The 20314-nt window shown below is 40.3% G+C and overlaps 1 protein-coding gene across 1 annotated transcript in view; it reads right to left on the reverse strand.

Moving 5' to 3' along the window:
• The window catches only part of CRIM1 (cysteine rich transmembrane BMP regulator 1), a 650425-nt gene that overhangs the window by 347691 nt on the left and 282420 nt on the right, over window positions 1–20314 (reverse strand). Inside the window, exon 4 of the mRNA XM_066595879.1 lies at window positions 19891–20011. Within this exon, the coding sequence (XP_066451976.1) occupies window positions 19891–20011 (121 nt within the window). The remainder of the gene's footprint in view (window positions 1–19890; window positions 20012–20314) is intronic.

Genomic DNA, 20314 nt, shown 5'->3' on the forward strand with positions numbered 1-20314 from the left:
TAGGCGTAAAACGGGACGATGTCAGCGTTGTGTCTAGCCATTCTACTTTCCAAGGCAGGGACTGTATTTTTGCCCTCCTCATCTCTTAACTATACAGCAAATAAATGTGAGTTGTTAAAACTTTATGAGTTAGATAAAATTAATATAAAGTTCTTATAAACAACATTGGATTTCCCACTAACTACTTTTCAGAATGTAATCACTGTAGTTTATTGCTATTCCTACCTTTAAAGGGGTTATCCACAATTGGAAAAAAGCCCTACTACCAAGACCTTACTGTCCCTGTGATACCAATGTGGTCATTCAATTTCCATCAGTTAAATCCATCAAAAAAGGCAAAAAAGTACCGACAGGACACAAATGGGATATGTGAAGGCAACTTGTAAAAAGTTACCAGCCGACATTAACTGAAGTTGTCACATGTGCCGTTGTTGGAAAGTCATCACTACTGCAGCAGTCTAAGGGGACTAGCACCGTCGAGACAGGCGCGCTGGGGATCGGGTGAGAGGAGCACAACTAATTCATGCTTGGCTATCATTCTGAGCGACTTTCCAAGTTTTTAGCCTGGGTAGATGGCAAATCTTTCCTTTACATATAACTGGAAAACATCTTCAGCATAAAAGTTACCCTGGTGGTACAAGAGCACTTTTTACACCAAAGGGTTGGAAGTTCAGTAGCGTTTTAACAGCTGCTAAATAAACACAACAACATTTATGGTTCTCCGAGCATTTTTCACAGCGACACTGACAGTTCATCTGAGTTCAGCTGAAAAACAGCTAGGGTGAACGATTAAAGTGATTTCGGTGATGGGTTAGCTAAAATAACATTGCATCCTATAAAGAAGTTTTTTTTGCATGAGAGCTTTTTCCCGCCTGTCACTAGACTATTTCAAAGCTGCTCTAATGCCAGTTCCCAGCAAATCTCCATTGACTACTATGGAAATCTGTTCAGCTGTTACATAGCTTAAAGTGCTAGCGTAAAAAAGGACAAGCTGCGTCTAATAGTATTACTATGAGCCTTATGAGCCTCACTACTTAATCAAGAGCAGTTATTTTGAAGGAATAGCAAACTTTGTGTGTATGGCGCCCACAAACATAGAAAATTAAAGATGTTGTACCATAATAGGTGGCAAAAATCTGATCAGTGGGGGTCTGACCACTGAAACCCCCACCAATCCCCAAAACAAAAGTCCCATGTCCCCTTCTCCTCCTCACTGCGGGCTCACTACAACTCCACCGCCCGCAGTAAGGAGTAGATTGAATGGGTCAATGGTAGCACATGTGCAGTTCCACTCCATTCATTTTCAATGGGACTGTCGGAGATAGCCTTACGCTTATACTCGGCTATTTCGGTCAGCCTCACAGAAATGAATCGAGCACCGCCAGCACATGCACGGCCATCATTCCATTCAATGTGATGTCACTGCTGCTGAGAGAAGCATCTACGCAGTGATGAAAAAAGGGGGACATGGGTCCTTCAATTTCTGAATCGTTGAGGGTCCCAGCAGTGAGACCCCCACGAATCAGACATTTATCCTATGGATATTCTGTTAATTCTCGTACAACCTCTCTAAATTACATCAGTATAGATATGACATTAGTTATAATATCTCTGTGAAAATAATACAATAAAAAAGTATTATACTCAAGGTGGAAAAGTGGGAGGAGAAGTAGAGAACAGAAAAATGTTGCAAACGTTGTATGTGAGTGCTGGTCTACTTCTACGAAGAGTTAAATAGACAGGCAAGTATACCAAGGTTCACAAACTTGTTGAAGCTTTTCTGGTTTTTCTCCATTATCCATGACAATTTATTTAAGAAAGGGAGTTCAAATGGCATAGTAGACATGAGTAAAAACAACAGACATTTACAGTGTGTGAGAAAGGCAATATCATTAGATATAACAGTTAAAGATGTAGGAAAATGCTGAATTTCACGATACTAGAAAATCTGTGAGAACGATAGGAAATGAGACTCTTGGAAAAAAAATTAAGAAAAAAATATTCTTTCAATCCTTTTCAATCCTAAGAAAAAAAAAGAGCAAACAAAAAGCAAGCCTTTAATTTGCTAAAAGACGTTGTGGGAAGACTCCGTGAAGCCAACAGGAGATCATGTTATTACGCCGTTTGTCTAACTTGTCAAACACGGGCTCCAAATCTGGACAGGTTGTTTCCAATTTACTATAGGTCTGAGACCTACCATATAGTCTTCACAGACCACCGCTTGTATTGGCATAACAAGAATTTATACTCTGACTCCTATTGTCTTAGAAGACAGCTCTGTGTTTCTTGAGCCCCAAAGACTTTGAAAACCAAGCAAAGCAGCAACCAGAGAAAATACTGAGATGAAGACGTTATCTGATTAAATACAAGCTGTTACAGTTCTTCACCCTACACAAAAACATCATATTTTTACTAGGCAACGTAGTGATGCAGACACGGGGTTACGACAGCTATACGTGAAAACTACAGTGGTTGTCACACTGAACAGATGACAGCATAATTGGTCCATGAACATGTCAGACTTCTCAGACTCCTAATCAAAATTTAATTAAAGATAAAATAACAAAGCAACAGATAACAGAGCTCATTAAGACGTAAACTTAAGATTACAGTTCCAAAAACTTTTTTTATCCATATAAAACTACTGTATGTGGATTTTAAATGACTATTTTTATACTGTGATCTACTCCAGGAAGTAATGTGTGACCTGATAGGAGTGATAATAAGTTAAACAGATGTTGACTATTACTGTTCACACAACATACTATATAATCAATGGAAAGGTATTAGGAATAAAACAATGTCATAACTACAAAATAATTATGAATTAAAAGATAGGAAATAACTGAGCCAGTGCTAGAGAACCTAAGTGCGAATGTGAGCTCGGAAGCTACACTAGTGGCACTAGATGTGGCCTCATCCTTCCGGTTTTTAAGGATGTTGTCCACCCAGGAAAAGCTCTCATAACGGAGGATTTATTGTGGGGGGTCTGCTTACTTTAACCTACATAGGTGTTTATCAAGTCAATGAGAGCATGTAGTAATACATGACCATGCTTCCAGAACAGTTCAGTGATTCTCTCTTCGCCTAATGTATTTTATGAATGCACAATTGGTCCGGAAAGTCTTTAGACCCATTCACTTTTCTTTACATTCTGCTATGTTATGGTCTTGTGCAAATAAAAATAAAAAGAAAGAAATTCAGGTTTTTCCCCCTCATGGTTTGGCAATCAATAACCCGTAATGACAAAGTGAAAACAGATTGTTAGATATCTTTGTACATTTTAAAAAAATGAAAAACTAAAATTTTGCATTGACCTAAGTATTCATCTTTTGGTATAACACAAAATTTAGCTGTGGGGGCCCTCCCATTTCTCTTGATTGTCTTTCAGAGGTTTCTACACCTTGACTGGAGTCACCTGTGGCAAATTCAGTTGAGTGGACATAAGGTTTCTACACCTTGACTGGAGTCACCTGTGGCAAATTCAGTTGAGTGGACATAATTTTAAAAGACCCCCCCCCCCCCCTATCTTTATAAGGTCTCACAGCTCACAATGCATATCAGAGCCAAAACCATGCAATGAGGAGGAAAAAAAATGCCTGTTGAGTTTAGAGACAGAATTGTGTGGAGGCACAGATCTAGAGAAGGCTACAAAAACATTTTAGCTGCAACTGAAAGTTCTGAAGAGCACAGCGGCCTCCATAATTCTTACATGGAAAAAGTTTGTGAACAACCAGGGTTCTTCCTAGAGCTGCCGACCCACGAAACTAAGTAATTGGGGGAGAAGGTTCTTAGTAAAAAAAAGGTGGCAAAGTGTCTAACGGTCACTCAGGTTGGGCTCCAAAGATTCTGTGTGCAGATGGGAGAAACTTCCAGAAGGTCAACCATCACTGCGGCACTCCATCAATCTGGGCTTTAGGGCAGAGTGGCCAGAAAGTAGTCCTTAGTAAAAAAAAAAAATTAAAAAAAAACAAAACATGAAAGCTTGTCTGTAGTTTCATAAAAAGCACTTGAAGAACTCTCAGACTGTGAGAAACAAGATTCTCTGGTCTGATGAAACCAAGATTGACCTTTTTGGCTCCTATTCTAAGAGTTACATCTGGAGGAAACCAGGCACTACTCATTACCTGCCCAATCCCTACAGTGAAGCATGGTGGTGGCAGCATCATGATGTGGAGGTATACAGGGAAGATCAGTCAGGGTTAGTAGAAAGTTTAATGGACCAAGTACAGAGATATTCTTAAAGAGATCCTGCTCCAAAGCACAGGGCACCTCAGACTGGGCAGAAGGTTCACCTTTCAACAAGAAAAAGACACAACCAAGACAACAGAGAAGTGGCTTAGGGACTACTCTGTGAATGTCTTTGGGTGGCCCAGTCAGAGTCTTGACTGGAACCCAATTAAGCATCTCTGGAGAGACCTGAGAATAGCTGTTCACAGTTATCCACCATCCAACCTGACAGAGCTTGAGAGGATCTGCAGAGAAGAATGGCAGAAAGTCTCCAAATCCAACCTTGTTGCATCATACCAAAGAAGATCACTGCTAGAAGGGTTTTAACTAAATACAGGGTGTGACATGTCAATACTAAATGTTTTTATTATTTTTTTTTACATGTACACAGATTTCTAACATTCTGTTTTCACTTTGTCATTATAGGGTATTGAATGCAGAATGATGGGAAGAATGTGGGGAAAAAAACATTTGCGCAAGTCCACATCATAACAAAATGTAAAAAAATGAAAGGGTCTGAAGACTTTAAAAATGCATTGCATCACAGCAGTACTGCTGAAAGATAGATCTGTTACATTTTATAACTGTCTAGTCTACGTTTAGACCACCTTTCAACTGACTAAATTGATGCCATTTATTGAGCCAAGATTTTTGACGATTTTGGTGCAATTTAGGCTATGCTCCTATTTTGCAAAGGAACACCCCTTCATCTGACGTAGCAAAAAAGTGTCTAAAACACATAATACATGTAACGAAAAGCATATTTAACAGTTCTCTAATGCAATTTGCGCCACAAAAAAACAAATTTCTTCTATAGCAAATAAGCCTCATGTGTTACATGTGTTCTATGTACCTACTACTTGCAGCTGACACTAGAAGGCACTTGGGAGCCTACTGCATATTGCTATATACTGAACTTAATAAAACCACAATATGCAGTCACCTCCTAAGCTCGCTCTAATGGCAGCTGCATATATACAGAATGATATTTTTTTTAGAATTTCAGTATGTCTATGGACCAAATCTCCAGGCTTGAAGGCGTTCTCCAGAATTAGAAAAAACATAGGGGTCTTTTCTCTAAGAAACCTGTATATAGATTGTGCGTGGTATTGCAGTTAGTTGCACTAAGCAGACACAAGCAATCGGTAGGTGCGGCACTGTTTCTGAAAGAAACCACCCTTTTTCTTATAATCCTAGAAACACTTTAAAAATTCCCTATTGCACCTTTTGCTCCTAGGTCTAACAATTTAGCAGCCAAATGAAATTTTTCATGGCATTGCTGACCATCGCAGTAACCATCCGGAGCTCTACCATGCAATCCACAGCGTCCGACATGTTCCGAATATCTGTGTTACACTAGCTAGATTTCTATCCGACAAACTACGTTTTCAACTAAAAGTTCTCTTCAATCAGAGAACCAAAGAAATAGAGGTTTGAGATTCTTTTTAAAATAGCGGAGCAATCAGCCAAAGCAATGAATATTAAAGGTTAATTTTGATATATTATACTGGAGAGGATATTTTTCCTACCTTACTTGTCAGAACAGTTACTCTATGAATCATCTAAAATTGCCTGTAGAGTAAATGTAATTTATTTTTATTTTTTTTTTAAGTCTCAGCTTTGGTTGCTAAACTTAAAAAAAAAAAAAAAAAAGTTTCAATTCCAAAAGTTTTTACTAAACAAAACAATTAGAAATTGTTTTCCAAAAACGTTTAGCCTTTTTAATACATCTTGGGTATCAGAATTGCACCTTAGGAAAAGTGGCTGCGCCAAGATCTAAAGTTATTCCCTACCCAGAGAATAGGGTACAACTTTTTGATCGGTAGGGGCTTGACCACTAGAACTCCCACCAATCCCCTTTAAGGCCTCCACATGAATGGAGCAATGGTCACATATTTGTGTTGCCACTCAATTGATTCCAATGGGAGCGCCATAGATAGCAGAGTTTAAGCACTTTGAAATCCCTGGTGCTACTATTGAAATGAATGGAACTGCAGAATGCACGCACAACCGCAAGCCCATTCATGCATAGACCTGTGGAACCTTCGTTCCTGGGTACGTTGGTGTTCAACCACTGTAATCGGATAGGGGACAGTTTTCCATCTTGGCCCAACAACTTCATTAAAGCTCTTCCACATGTGTGGCATCCCATTTTTCTTGGAGTCCCAGCTTTATGGGCATTAAGAACAGTGTAATCTGCAGCACCTCTCGTACTTTCAAACACCAGAATCCTGATGGAAACTTGACTGACCCTAACGTAATCAAGATTTGTTGGCATCTGCTTGGAACCAGATCTATCATAGCCGTCATGGCTCTGTAATAAACGGAAACCATGACACAACTACACTAATATAAATCAGACCTGATTTTCATACACATTAGTGTTTAGTCATCCAGACCCACCGATGATGGCAGGGTCAAACAGTTCCCCAAGAGATAATGTCACAGGATAGAAGGATTGGGGACACTGAAGTTTAACATCCAATCCTTTTGTGCCCTGGCATATAAACCACCACCAGAGCAGTCTGCTTGTGGCTTACCTCCCTAAAGACAAATGGCTTGGGCAAGCCATCCGTTCATGTGTATGGGGAAGACAGGGAAAACCTCTGTTGGCCAACAGTTGTTGAAGGTGTATGGGCACTCGGATACTGCATTGCTAGAGCTAGATTCACAGTGCTGATGAACTGCACTGGAAACCATCAACAAAGCTGGTCAGGGAACACATTTGTAATCGCGTACGTAAGCTCATGTTATGCGATTATTTTAGAATACTCGATGTAAAGAGTATACTTTCCAGGATGCAATTCACAAAGGCAATTTCGGTGTGGACATTAAATTAGCAGTGCATGCTGGGAGATTTTTGCTCTGACGTTTGCAGAATTGTATGGACATATATTATACTTAGGATCAGTATAGGAAATGCAATGTAGTTACAAAGGTACTTGACTTTTTCCATAGATTGCACTGCAGCATTTAACCAATAAGTCTTATTAATGTAGAGATAACATTTAGGAGCTTGGTAGGAATTACTCACACCCCTGTGCTCTACATGATGGCACATTTCACAGAGCAATGTGTTATGTGAGTCACAATTTTCTATTGCCCAAAGTAGTATTTTAATCTCCCCAATTATGCCTGATAAATCGTCGGTGTGCTGTGAAGGCTACATGACAGTTTTGTCTGTACTCGGCGGAGTTGTCTTGCGTACTATACTTACATAGCGGTACAATTTCTAACGGTACAATGCATTTGTCAACATGCCCTTTGAAAGAGAAGTCTTTCTGTTTGCTTTAATGTATTGAAAGAAAGGAATGGATGGTGTGTTTACGGACGGTTGGAGGGTGTTCGTCACTATGAAAAATGTATACTATTAAAGTCAGTGTAGAAAAGCACTGCCGTCTTCCTGTGACTCCAACAAGTTAATACGCATGGTTGCCATCATCTATTACAAATGATGAATGGCTATTCATTTTCTGGTGACTGGACAGGTGCTAAACAAGATATATGTGCCAAAGACCACACTTTTATTTAAAACCTACCAAGAAAGAAGGTCCAGCATGCATAGCCATGTCCCCTCCTATACAGTCCCCTAAATCAGTGCGGCTTGCACTGACAGTAATAGGGCTGAGCACATGTCATATAGGGCATCCAATATGTTTCAAGGTATTGCTTTGGGGAAGTTATGAGAAGAGGTATAAATCACTGGGGGCTTAGAAGGATAGGGTTGTTAGCTGGCATAGAGTGTGGGTTTCTGCTCTCGTTTAGCATTGTTCTTCTCAGTTTTAGTGCATGGTAACACGTTTTAGTACCAAATATTTGTAAATGTTAGCCTTGAAGTTGATAACAAAGTGAGGATAACACCATAAGCAAAAATAAAAACGTGAACATTGGATGTGTCTGGGTGAGCTTCAGGACTTGTTGTTGTGTAATGACACCATGAAACTTCATGTTCAAACAGGCTGCTGGCCTAAAAACGAGATTCTTTATTATACAGCAAACATGACGATTGGGTGTCTGATGGCATACTACATACACATATATATATATATATATATAAAGGTACCTTTACACAGGGCAATCATTTCTTATATCATCACTGGAAATGGAAACAGCGATTTGAGTCCCTATTCAGCCTTTGTACACAAAGCCAGTGATAAGAAGTTGCTCACTTGTCGGAGTCACTTGGTTTTTAGTTCACCTAAGAAACGAGTAACTATCAACCCGTGTTAACAGGCAGTCATTAATCTGTGAATCAATGCAGGTGGACGGCCAAAAGAGATCCCGGCGCACTCTGTCTCTACTCGCTGAATGGCTATGGCTTCCATGTTCGCACAGGAGCGATAGTCACTAGGATGACAATCATCATGTGCCAAACATTTGTCCCATGTAAAGGTACTTTTAGAAAGAGGAATAAAATAACACGTAAGTGGTGCTCATCAAACAACATGTATGGTGGGAGTTACTACAGAATATCCTTGCAATGTGGATGTGGGTCTGGGTCTGGGTCCCCCCCCCCATTAAGTATGCATGATAAATTGTATATCCCTTTATTATAAACCTTCCATCCCTTTGTTAACTAAACCTTATAAAGATAGGGGCTCGCTAGACCACAAGGTATCTATCATAATCAACTCTTACCATTTACATTATCTATTCTTTCTTCAACATAGCGGATGTGTCTGGGAGCGCCGCCCGACACACCCGGCGATGCGCAGTGCTTACTTTTTTGTTTCGAAATCCCCTGCTTTCCCGCGGGCTGCGGCACATCCACACTGATAGCTGCGGGTGTGCCGCGGATCTGACTGCTTCCATTGATTTCAATGGAATCCGCAGGAAAATGGAGCATGCTGAAATTTCTTCCCGCACATGCGATCCGCACGCCGGGGGGAAAAAAAAAACACATCCGCATGCCTTTTACTGTCCTGTGCTAATGCATCCCTACGGGGCGGCTTGATTTGCGGATCTCCTGTACGTGTGCCCCCACGTGGGTTCCACAAATCAAATCCGCCCATGGACCTTGGGCCCAAGTGAATTTTTAACCCCTTGGTAACAAGTAATTTTAGCCTTAAGAGCCAGTAAATCCCCTCTTGTGTTCCAGCAGTCATAACTGATTTTATAGTTTCATCATTATAACTGTACGATGCTAATTTTGACTTCTGGATTTTATAGGAACAAATTTCAGATATATATATCACATATTCAATAACTTAATTTTTGCTGGCGGCAATGGATAGAAAAGTATTTTACCATTGTTTTTTGGGATTTATTTTTATGGCTTTCACAGTGTAGTATAAAGTCAACATTATTCTATGGGTCACGATCATTAGGAGAACACCAAATGTATAGGTTTTATTATGCATCATCCTTTTTTGCTAAATATACACACTTTTTTTTCTTTTTTACAAAAAGGACTTTGTGTGGCGCCACATTGCACGACTAGAGGATTTTTGTTTTTCAGTCAGCAGAGCTGCACCAGGCCTGTTTTTTTGTGGGACAACTTGTAGTTTTTATTGATACCATTTTTTTTAATGGGAAGTGATCAAAAAATGCTATTTTGGCTTTTTTACAGAATTTACTGTGCTTGAGAATTAAAGTAATATTTTGTAGTATAGGTTGTAATATATGTGGTGATACCATTTAAGTGCAATTATTTTTTGATCCTTTTAGGTTTTTTAATATTTAAAGCCTTGTGTAAGGGGGAAAAGTTTTTAAATCTTTTTTCTGTAAAAACGTTTAGATGTCACAGTCAACAATGGCTGCAGCATCTCCATGGTTAAATTATGTAGAAAAGTGATTAGATGAGCAAGTCATCATCATTTCACTCCTTTCCTGGGGAAAACCCTATATGTACAATCAGAGAGCAAATAAGCTCTGAGTGATGTGGAGGTGATAACATGAACAAAAATGTATGTGACCTCTCCCTGGTACAGAGAGATCCACAGGAGAATCACAGATCTTCTATGTTGCCTGCTTGTCCCCCTCCTCCCTCTCTCCTCTACACACATACTGACTACAACTGACAACTGTAAATTCAGAATTCCCAAATAAACTTCAAACAGCTGTAGCTCCAGTTCTGTTATGGCTTTGGACAGGCTTTTGTTGTCATTTTAAAGCTACTAATTCCAAAGTATTTTAGTAGCCATTATACAACTGAATTTACAACTATTTAAAGTAGAAAAAGCTCTGTACATCCAAAACTGTAATGTCCTTTTTCATCAGAATGAACAAAGCTTATCCAAAACTGTTGGGGGGCTTTTTTCCTGTGCAACAGTGCTCTCAGCCACCTGCTGTGCAGAGAAACTGCCACACAGCTGCAGCCCTTTCATCCTCAAAATCAGTTCGGTTCCCAAAAGTTGGACCCCCACAGATCATAAAATGATGGCATATCCTAGCAATTATGTCACCACTTTATAGGTCTCCATACACCTAGGGTCTCCATCTTATGTCTATGAGGACCTCCTGACTCTCTCCAATAGATGATATTCGACAAAGGAAGGATTACATACCAACATAGTATGTTAGGCCAAAAGAAGACAATGTCCATCCACTTCAGCCTGCCTCCACCCTACTTGTTGATCCAGAAGAAGGCAAAAAAAAACAACAATGAGGCAGAAGCCAATTTAGCCCATTTTGGAGGGAAAAATTCCTTCCCGACTCCATAATGGCAGTCAGAATAATACATAGATCAAAGTTGAAAGTTCCTACCTTACTCCAAGACCCAGATCAACAACCCCACTGGTTATTTAATGTCTAAATCCTGTAATATCATAGCGCTATCATGTTGAAGTTTAGATGCCCAATCCTTTCTTTCTCACGAGAGATAATCAGAGGTGTCTGCAGGGTTCACCCTCCCTTCTCCCCTGAAAACATATGATTCCGAAGGGGGTCAAAAGAAATAGCTGCGGGCGATTGAAAGTGTATAATTTATATAGCTACTTGTAGGGCTACAGGTAACAGTTAAAAATAAGTGAATACAATTTAACACAAATAAGGATGAAATGGAATGACTTATTTTATGATGATTGTTAGAAAGGGGAATATTCTGTAGAACGTTTAACTTTTAAATATGCACACTGTTCCAATATGATCATTGAAAGCCAATGTCTGAGACTGTGGCTGATGGTGAAGATACACCTGCTGATCGATCAGACTGATAAGTAGTATTCAAATAATTATGGAGAACCCTTTTAACAGGTGAGCAGAATTAAAATCTTTTTCTTTTCAGAGGCCTCTCAACATTTCTGCGTTTCAATGCAAAATCTGTAACATGGCCCTTTACCTATCATGTGCCATTTATAATACTGAGGTCTTCTTCTGTGGTAGAGGAGCCTTTGAGCCTCCTCAGTCCCCAGGTTGCATTTACTACCTCTGCACCCCATGTCACTATGTCCCTGTGTATTGCAGGAAAAATAGAGCATCCAAATAATATTTGGTTTTAGTGTGTCTTGACTTACTGCCTATAAAAGACACTATGAAAAACCTGCCGCCACCACCACAGCATCTGAGTTATAGTACACAGCTTCTTTTATCCTGTTGGGTTAACTCTGAAAAGTTATTAAACATACTTATTGAACTATGAGGGAACCGTAAAAATATCAAGACATGAAATTACATGTCTTTTTCTTTACTGCAAATCCAATATACATTACTAAGTGGGCCTGTGCTCTAATTGCCGCAGTTTATGTGTATTTCTTCCCTGTCCTCCTCCTCCTTCCCTACAGATTCCCTTTTCTCTTTTTCTTAACTATCGAACTCAAGATTTACAGACCAGTCGTATCTTAAACTCTCCCTGGAGCTTCTGTTTCAGCATGTTATGAAATTAGGCTATTAACAGCCAGGTTATAAATCTGTCTTGGAGATGATTAATGTGTTGCAAAATCTCTCAACTTGATTATTTTGGATTACATGTGAGCTACAAGCAGTTTCCTTTCACTGTTAAACAGAAAACACAATGCCAATGAATTATCCCTAATTTGTTTCTTGACTGTTCCCGTTACTCATTTTTTTTTTTTTTTTTTTTTGCTTGGGTTGCGTGAAGCGGAATTTTTTTTCCATCCCCTGTGATTGCAAAGGCAAACTTGCACGCTTGACAGTAGTGGCGAATTACCTAGTTATTAGCCCCCATGCAAGTTCTGCTCTTATTCATAAAGATTTATCCGTTAACAGTATGTAAAAACCCTTCTCTTACTATTCTGTCACATTGCTCCCTGCCTATTATGTGCCTGGATTTTCGCCAGCGCTCTATCCATTAGAAGGAACATTGCTGAGAAATGAAAATGTTATTTAGAAGGTTTCTTTTTTTTCTTTTTCTTTTAATCTACCTGTCTAGTTTTAAAAGCTCTTTTTGATGTTCTGCAATTTTTATATTATCTCAATGCATAAAAATATTCAACTATTTATCTCTCAAGAGACCACAAACATACAGGAGATGCATTACAGGAGAAAAATGTACACTGAAGTAAGAGAAAATATACATCCAGACAGGACTAATAGTCTTCACAAGACTTGATTTTTGTAAATATTTATTATAAATAAACAAACAAGATTAACTACATGCTGCAGAATTAACCCTTTAGTGACCACCCCGTAAGTGTTTTTACGTCCTGCTTTAGTGGGCTTTAATCCCCAGGGACATAAAAACATGCTGCCTCTGGGGATTAAAGCCCTGCAGGCTGTGAACACGACAGCTCCATGCTGTCAGTTACCAGAGGTAGACAACCTGGAGCTGTCATCAGAGGATGCGGGAAGCCCTACCCCCTGTCTCGCGATCAACGGTATCCAAAGTTAAAAATAAGTTGGAGATTCAAATAATACCCCCGTCCTCGGCGATGTCCCTCAGTGATCTGGTCCTCCCAGACCGGACGCCGATCTTCTGCCCATGCATGTCAGACGCCACTACGTCAACCGCATGCGCAGTAGCCTGGAGGCCCGGGAAATTTGAAATTTCCTGGCTCCCAGCTACTGAAGGTGGCTGAAAATATTCACCCCTGTCCTCCGTGATGTCCCGCGGCAATCTGCACCTGCTGCGGACTCCTGCACATGCACCAATGTGGCACACATGCGCAGAAGGTCGGAGAGCACGGCAAATTTAAAATCTCCCTCTACCCATCTGTCAAAGATACCTGAGTGCAGGGAGAGGTCACTGGGGACCGCTGTATGGGGTTCCTGATCACATGATCACCGTTAGCAATTGGATCATGTAAAGTTAAAAATTGTGAAAAGAAAACTTTAAAAGGTTAAAGTTTCATCTACCCTTATGGTCCCCAGATTTGTGCCCCGATGGGATCTTTATCCACGGACCTTTCCCAGCTTCGGCACATGCACCTGTCCGCATAATGGCGGACGCATGCGCAAAAGTCAGGATTGCCTGAGAAATTTAAAATCTCCCTGCTCCTGGCTACCAAAGGTAGTTGAGAGCCTGGAGATGTAATGGGGGCGCGGTATGCGGTCCTGGTTACATGATCGCCATTATCCAATGGATAATGGCGATCACGTAAAAAGTTTTTTTTAAAAGTTGAAGTTTCATCTCCCCTTACTCGGTGAGAGGAGATGAAACTTTTTACTGGTGGCCTCCGCATTTTAACCTTGATGCGATCATCCTCAGTGGACCTTCCCGGCTTCTGTGCATGCGCCCGCCAGCAAAATGCTGGACACATGCGCAAGAGCCAGGGAGGGCATGTGAAATTCATAATCTTCATGCTTGCGGCGACCAAAGGTGGCCGAAAGCAGTGATCAGTGGCCTCGTTGAACAGTCCCCGGTTACGTGAAAAAAGTTAGCCATCTACCATTAGGCCGATCTCACACGACCGGATAGAAATCTTGGGTTCCGCATGCGTTTTATCAGCGGTAATACGCAGATCAATCAAATGCATTGGATGACATAATTCCGCTCAAATTAATGGGCCGGAATTACGTAAACCACTTGTAGAAAACATTACACAGGGCCACGGCCGGGCTTACAACTGGGATCTGCTTTTGGCCTCCGCAAGCGGATTCCACATATGGCCATGTGAGCCTAGCATTATTCAGATCGCTACCTGTAATACGTAATTTACAAGAAGTCCCCAGGAACGCTCGCCTTCCTGCAGTTCCAGGAGCAGCTTGTTGAGCGCCTTCTGTGTGAGACCGCCACACCTCAAAAAGCTTTCAAAGCCTCACAGAGCGCCACTTTTTATACCCCATCCCCGCCACTGAGGTCAAGAAATACCCCCAAAAAAGCATGGGAGGAGGGATACCCGGTTTTATTGCCCCATGTGCCCATCTCAACTAGGTCTCCGTAATTACCCCCGTCTTCGGACATACCACACAGTTTACATTATTACTTTTATTTAAGATGTGGGGAAAGCCAAAAAGGGCACGGGTGGGGGGGGGGGGGGATATTTTTAGGGAGTCAATTTTCTTTCCACACAAGTGAGTAATGGGGCCTGGAATTTATTCAGTTGAAAACTAATGGGTTTCCCTCCATTATAAGCGTATCCATGTGTCCTATAAGCAGAATAGGGCCACAATGGGTAGGTTTCTGAGCACAGGACAAACGGGGTTATCCATTTTGGGGTGGAATTCTTCATTCATATGTGTGCAGTACAAAAAAAAAAATGGTTTTTAAAATGACAATAGCCAAAAAAATTTAAATCGTAATTTTTTCCTTTTGCTTTGCTTAGATTCATTCAAAAATGGTGGGGTTAAAATATGCAGTACACACCTAGATGAATTTGATAGGGGGTCTAGTTTTAAAAATGATGTCATTTGTGGGGGTTCTCCGTCGTTTTGGCTACTCAAGGGCTCTACAAGTGTGCAATGGGGTCTAAATCACCTTCAAGCAAAATTTCTGTTCTGAAAGCAACTGGGCGCTCTTTTTATTTTAGGTCCCATTGTGCATACATACATAATATTAGGGCCACAATGGGTATGTTTCTGAACACAGGACAAACAGGGGTATCTATTTTGGGGCGTAAATCCTCATTTTCATGTGCACTATAGAAAGAAATTGCCTTTAAAATTACATAATTGCATTAACTGCTGAAAAAGAACTGTGGGGTCAACACATACATGACACCCCTCAGCGAATATATCAGTTTTTTTAAATGGGGTCATTTTTTGGGTATCTATCATTCTGACACCTATGAGCCTTTGCAATCTTGGCAAAATGTTGATAATCAATGTTAAATTTCCTAAATGGTTAAAAAAAACTAATGTTTTTCAACTGTGCGTCCAGAATAAAATAAACAGATGAAAATATATATCTTAGCAAAACTTTGTACAATAGGTTTGCACATTTTTGAGATATTGCCAAATGTTCCCAATTTTGGCACTTTTCATAAATATACACAAATTATATCAGTCTATTTTTACCATCTAAATGAAGTACAATATGTGGCGAAAAAACAAATGTCAGAATCACTTGGATATGCAAAACCTTAACAGAGTTAGTGTATGTTAAAGTGACATGTCAGATTTCCGAAATTTGGCTTGGTCATTAAGGTGCAAGCAGTCTGGGCAATAGCTTGGCATTCCATGCTAGGCAGTGAACGCTAAGTCATTAGTGATGTAACGTACACTGAGCTACCGGAAGGTGACTGCTGGGAATGGACGCTCCAAAACAGGAAAAAGAGAATCCATCTGGAGGTGAGGTGAACCGGGTGACTGCTGGAGCCAGGAGATCGGTGAGGAGAAGATGCATAAGACGACTGACGGGGGAGGAATAGTTAAGTATTGATTTTTTTGCCCCTACTGACAAAACCCCTTTAACCCCTTGAGTGGCGGGTTTCTTACCCCCCTGTCAGACCCACCAGCGCAGGTTTTTTTAAATGGGCCAATCATTTAATTTCAACTAATTTTCCAGTCGCGTTCCAAGAGCCATAATTTTTTCATTTTTCCATTTACACGGCCATATGGGGGCTTGTTTTTTGCGGGACAAGTTGTACTTTTTGATGGCATCATTTTTGGGTATATATAATGTATTGCATAACTTTTGTAAAAAAATTTGTAGGGAGATTGGGGGAAAAAAAAGAAATTCTGCCATTTGTTTTTTGGATTTCATTTTTACGGCGTTCAGCGTGCAGAATAAATAGTGTGATAACATTATTCTCTGAGTCAGCACGATTCCGGCGATACCAAGTTTATACAGTTTTTTTATGTTTTGCTATTTTTGTACATTTAAAACATTATTTATTTTATTTTTTTTAAAGGTCTGCTTTTGTGTCGCCACATTCCAAGAGCCGTATTTTTTTTCCCCATTACCAAAGCTCTAGAAGCCCTTGTTTTTTGCAGGATGAACTCTAGTCTTCATTTATCTATTTTTTATCAACATGTAAAATTTTGCTCGCTTTTTATTCCATTTTTTCTAGTGGAAAAATTAACAAAATCTGTAATTCTGGCATGTTTTTTATTTCTATTTTTCACTGCATTCTCTGAGCAGTATAAATAATATATTAAAGTAATTCTACAGGCCAGTACGATTATGCCAATACCAAATTGTAATAGTTTTTCTTTTTCGCAACTTTTTCAGGTTTTTTTTTTTTAAAGTAATAAAAGTTTAAATCACCCCCCTTTTGCCATATCTATAATTTAAAAAAAATCTAAATCATAGAAGAGAAATACATATTTGGTATCGCCGTGTCCGTAAAAGTCCGCTCTATCAAAGTAGTGCATTATTTGCCTCACATGGTGAACATAGTCAGAAAAAAAAAAAAAAAAAGAACGCCAGAAATGCACTTTTCCAGCCCCTGCGTCTCTCAGAAAAAATGATAAAAAGCGATCAAAAAGTCGTATATATTCCAAATTAGTATTATCGTAAACTACAGGACATCCCGCAAAAAATGAGCCCTCGCTGAAGTACGTCGACGGAAAAATAAAGTTATGGCGCAGAAGATGCAGCAGAAAATAATTTTTAAAAATTAAATGTCTTTGAAAAAAATACAAGTACTACAGCAAAAAGAAAAACTCTACTACAAGTTTGGTATCGTAGCAATCGTACTGACCCATAGAATAAAGTTATCATGTCATTTTTGTTGCAGTTTGTGCGCCGTAGAAACAAAATGCACTGAAAGATGACCGAATGTCTTTTTTTTTTCATTTTACTCCACTTAGAATTTTGTAAAAGTTTTTCAGTACATTATATGATACTATAAATAGCACCATAGAAAAAGCACAAAAAACAAGCCCTCATGCAGCGACGTCTATGAATAAATAAAGGAGTTATGATTTTTTCAACAGGGAAGGAAAAAAGACAAGGGGAAAAAAAAGGGGGTCGCGTCATTAAGGGGTTAAATAATGCATTAACTTCCTCCTCTGGGTCATTATGACGCAGGGATACCACATGTGTAATTTTATTTTTAATTTTTTACAAAGTAAAGGGAGACAAGTGTTTTTATTTTTTTAATAATTGTTTTTACTTTTTCTTTTTTAAAGTTTTTAAATTTTTTTTTGTCCCTTTAGGGGACTTCCACAGAGGCCCATCAGGACCCCCCTGATCACATTACAGGGGTCAGATGGTGACAGTCCTAAACATGCTGCAGTCGCATAGCCCGCGGCATGTAAAGGGTTAACAGCAGAGATTGGAGGTTTTCTCCATTCTCTGCTGTGTCAGAGCTGGTGCCCAGCTATCCTCTGACAGAGGGAACCCCCCTCCCTCTATCAGCCCTTTACATGCTGCGGTCTCGTAGACTGTGGCATGTAAAGAGTTAACACAGCAGAGATCGGAGGTTTTCTCCATTCTCTGCTGTGTCAGAGCTGGTGCCTGGCTATCCTCTGTAGCAGGGAGAGCTGGTGCTTGGCTGTCAGAGACCATGGGCTGGCTTCTGACAAGCTGATGGTCTCTATGGCAACCTGTAAACAAAGCAGTGCAGGAGTTTGAAATTAGAAGCGGGAGATTGCAGGCAGATTGGTAAGATCTTCCTGCTTCTTATTTTAAAGTCCTGCACTGCTGTCTGTGGGACTGTGCAGGCACAGCACACTGCCACAGCTTATGGCAATGTGCTCTGCAGGTCCCATAGTGAAACACAGCCCGGAAATCTTCCAGGCTATATCACTATGGGCAGTGGAACTACTAATTTCTGGGCGTGCTACTCAAGGGGTTAATGTGTTAGAGCTGGATGCTAGTGTTGGATATTACATGTCTTAGTTGGGTCTTCTAGTGTAGGGGGTGTAGGGTTTCATGCTGCGATAAACTGCAGTTGGTAGAAGCCCTGCTTGTTCGAACAGGCCAATTGCTGGAAGACTTTACTGGTAAATACAACTCTTAGGTCCCCTGCACATGGGCTGAAATTCGTCCGTGCCCAAAACGCAATCCTATGCAGACGGCCGCGATTTCTCTGCGTGAAAATACATGCGGAAAACAAATTGCTGCATGCTCTATTTCTATGTGGATCTCGCAGAGGCCCGCACAGAAATGTCACTCCCGGCACGCCGGCTCCGCTCATGCGCCGGCTGGGCGTCAGCCGGTACATCAGAGCCGGAGCCCCGGGAGCAGGTGAGAGCCGCACTGGTCCCTGCAGGGGTGCGGGTCAGATCCCACTGCGAGATTTCTCGCAGGGGATTTGACCCGGCTGTCTGCAGGCGGCCTTACAGCCAAAATCTTCTGGCCCCTGGCCAATGTGAGACTGTGGGATTTCGGATGCATGTGGTTGGGACCCTACCCCAAAAGGAGTCCAACAATAATTAACTCTTTCATGACTAAGGCCAGTTTCACACAACCGGATTCCTACTGCAGAATCTGCGAGCAAGTCGCATGCATTCAAAGGCATGCAAAATCAGTTTTCCAAACAGATTCGATATTCTGCAAACAGAGGAAAAATCACAGCATGCTCGATTTTACTGTGGACGGCCTCCACTGAAGTCAATGGAGGCCATCCGACCCACAGCCCATACGCAAGTGACGGCGCTGGAAGTACAAATATTGAAAAAAATCTGTACCGCGCATGACCAACAGCGAGCCGCTGTGGTTATAAACAATACAGAAACTACAAGTACGTAGGGCTCGTTTTTTTTTTGTGGTAACCTATAGTTTTCATTGGTACCATATGACTTTTTTTTTTTTTTTTTTTGGAGACGGAATGACCAAAAAAATGCAATTCTGGCATTGCATTTCTTTTCTCACAGCATTCACAGTGTGGGGTTAATAATGTGATATATTAATAAACTGTACCTTTACAAAATAAGTTTTTTGATGCAACAAGGTTTATTGATGAGAAAAGGTTTATTTTTTAACCTTTAATATTTTTTATAAAAATTAAAGTCTTTATTTTAGTTATTTTTCACTTTAAATCCCCATAGGGGAATTGCATTTGAACACTTGTACAGTATAATGCAATACTACAGTATTGCATTATACTGCACTGTATTACGGGCTGTCTATTAAAAGACACGCCAGAGACTAGTTTTAATAGGCAAACAATTATGGCAGCCTTTGAGGCCTCCAGAAGACCCCAGGCTGCCGTAGCACCTGGACAGAAACCCTGTAATTGTATCATAGCACAATCGGCTGGGACATTTAAATGCCACTGTAAGAATTGGCATTCTTTTGGAATTTTTAGAATATTTTTGTGACATATTAGCTTATACAAACTGACTAAAAAAAGCTATGCGAATCCACGTTTTCCTGATCCAGTACAACATATTCAAACCCATAAAAATCTAACAACGTGATATTTAATGGCAAACCTTGTTGGCAGCGTGCAGCATCCATCAGCCGTCAGTCGGACTTGCGTTGCATAGCTGTCCGATGGACACACAACTTGTTGGACTGGAGGGCATTCCACAGTACTGCAATCCACACTGAAAACTTGAAAAACAAATATTTATATCATTATATGGAGCATCAGACAATGTGACACGAGCTACAAATGTTTCTGCAAATTTAAGGGGTATTATGATTTCAGCAAATACGGATTATGCATTGCATAATGAAACCTTATACAGTGCAATCATCCATATGTCTTTATCAAATCCTCACAACTTTCAAGATTTCTTTGCAGCCTTTCAATAGGAGAAATCATCGTTACCTTCCAGGTGCTAAAAACACGTCCATGGTTATTTAATGGCAACAAAAATGCCCATCTCTTTACAGTAAGGCTGAAACACCATC

This window comes from Eleutherodactylus coqui, chromosome 3 (assembly GCF_035609145.1).
Source record: "Eleutherodactylus coqui strain aEleCoq1 chromosome 3, aEleCoq1.hap1, whole genome shotgun sequence".
Taxonomy (NCBI): Eukaryota; Metazoa; Chordata; class Amphibia; order Anura; family Eleutherodactylidae; genus Eleutherodactylus; species Eleutherodactylus coqui.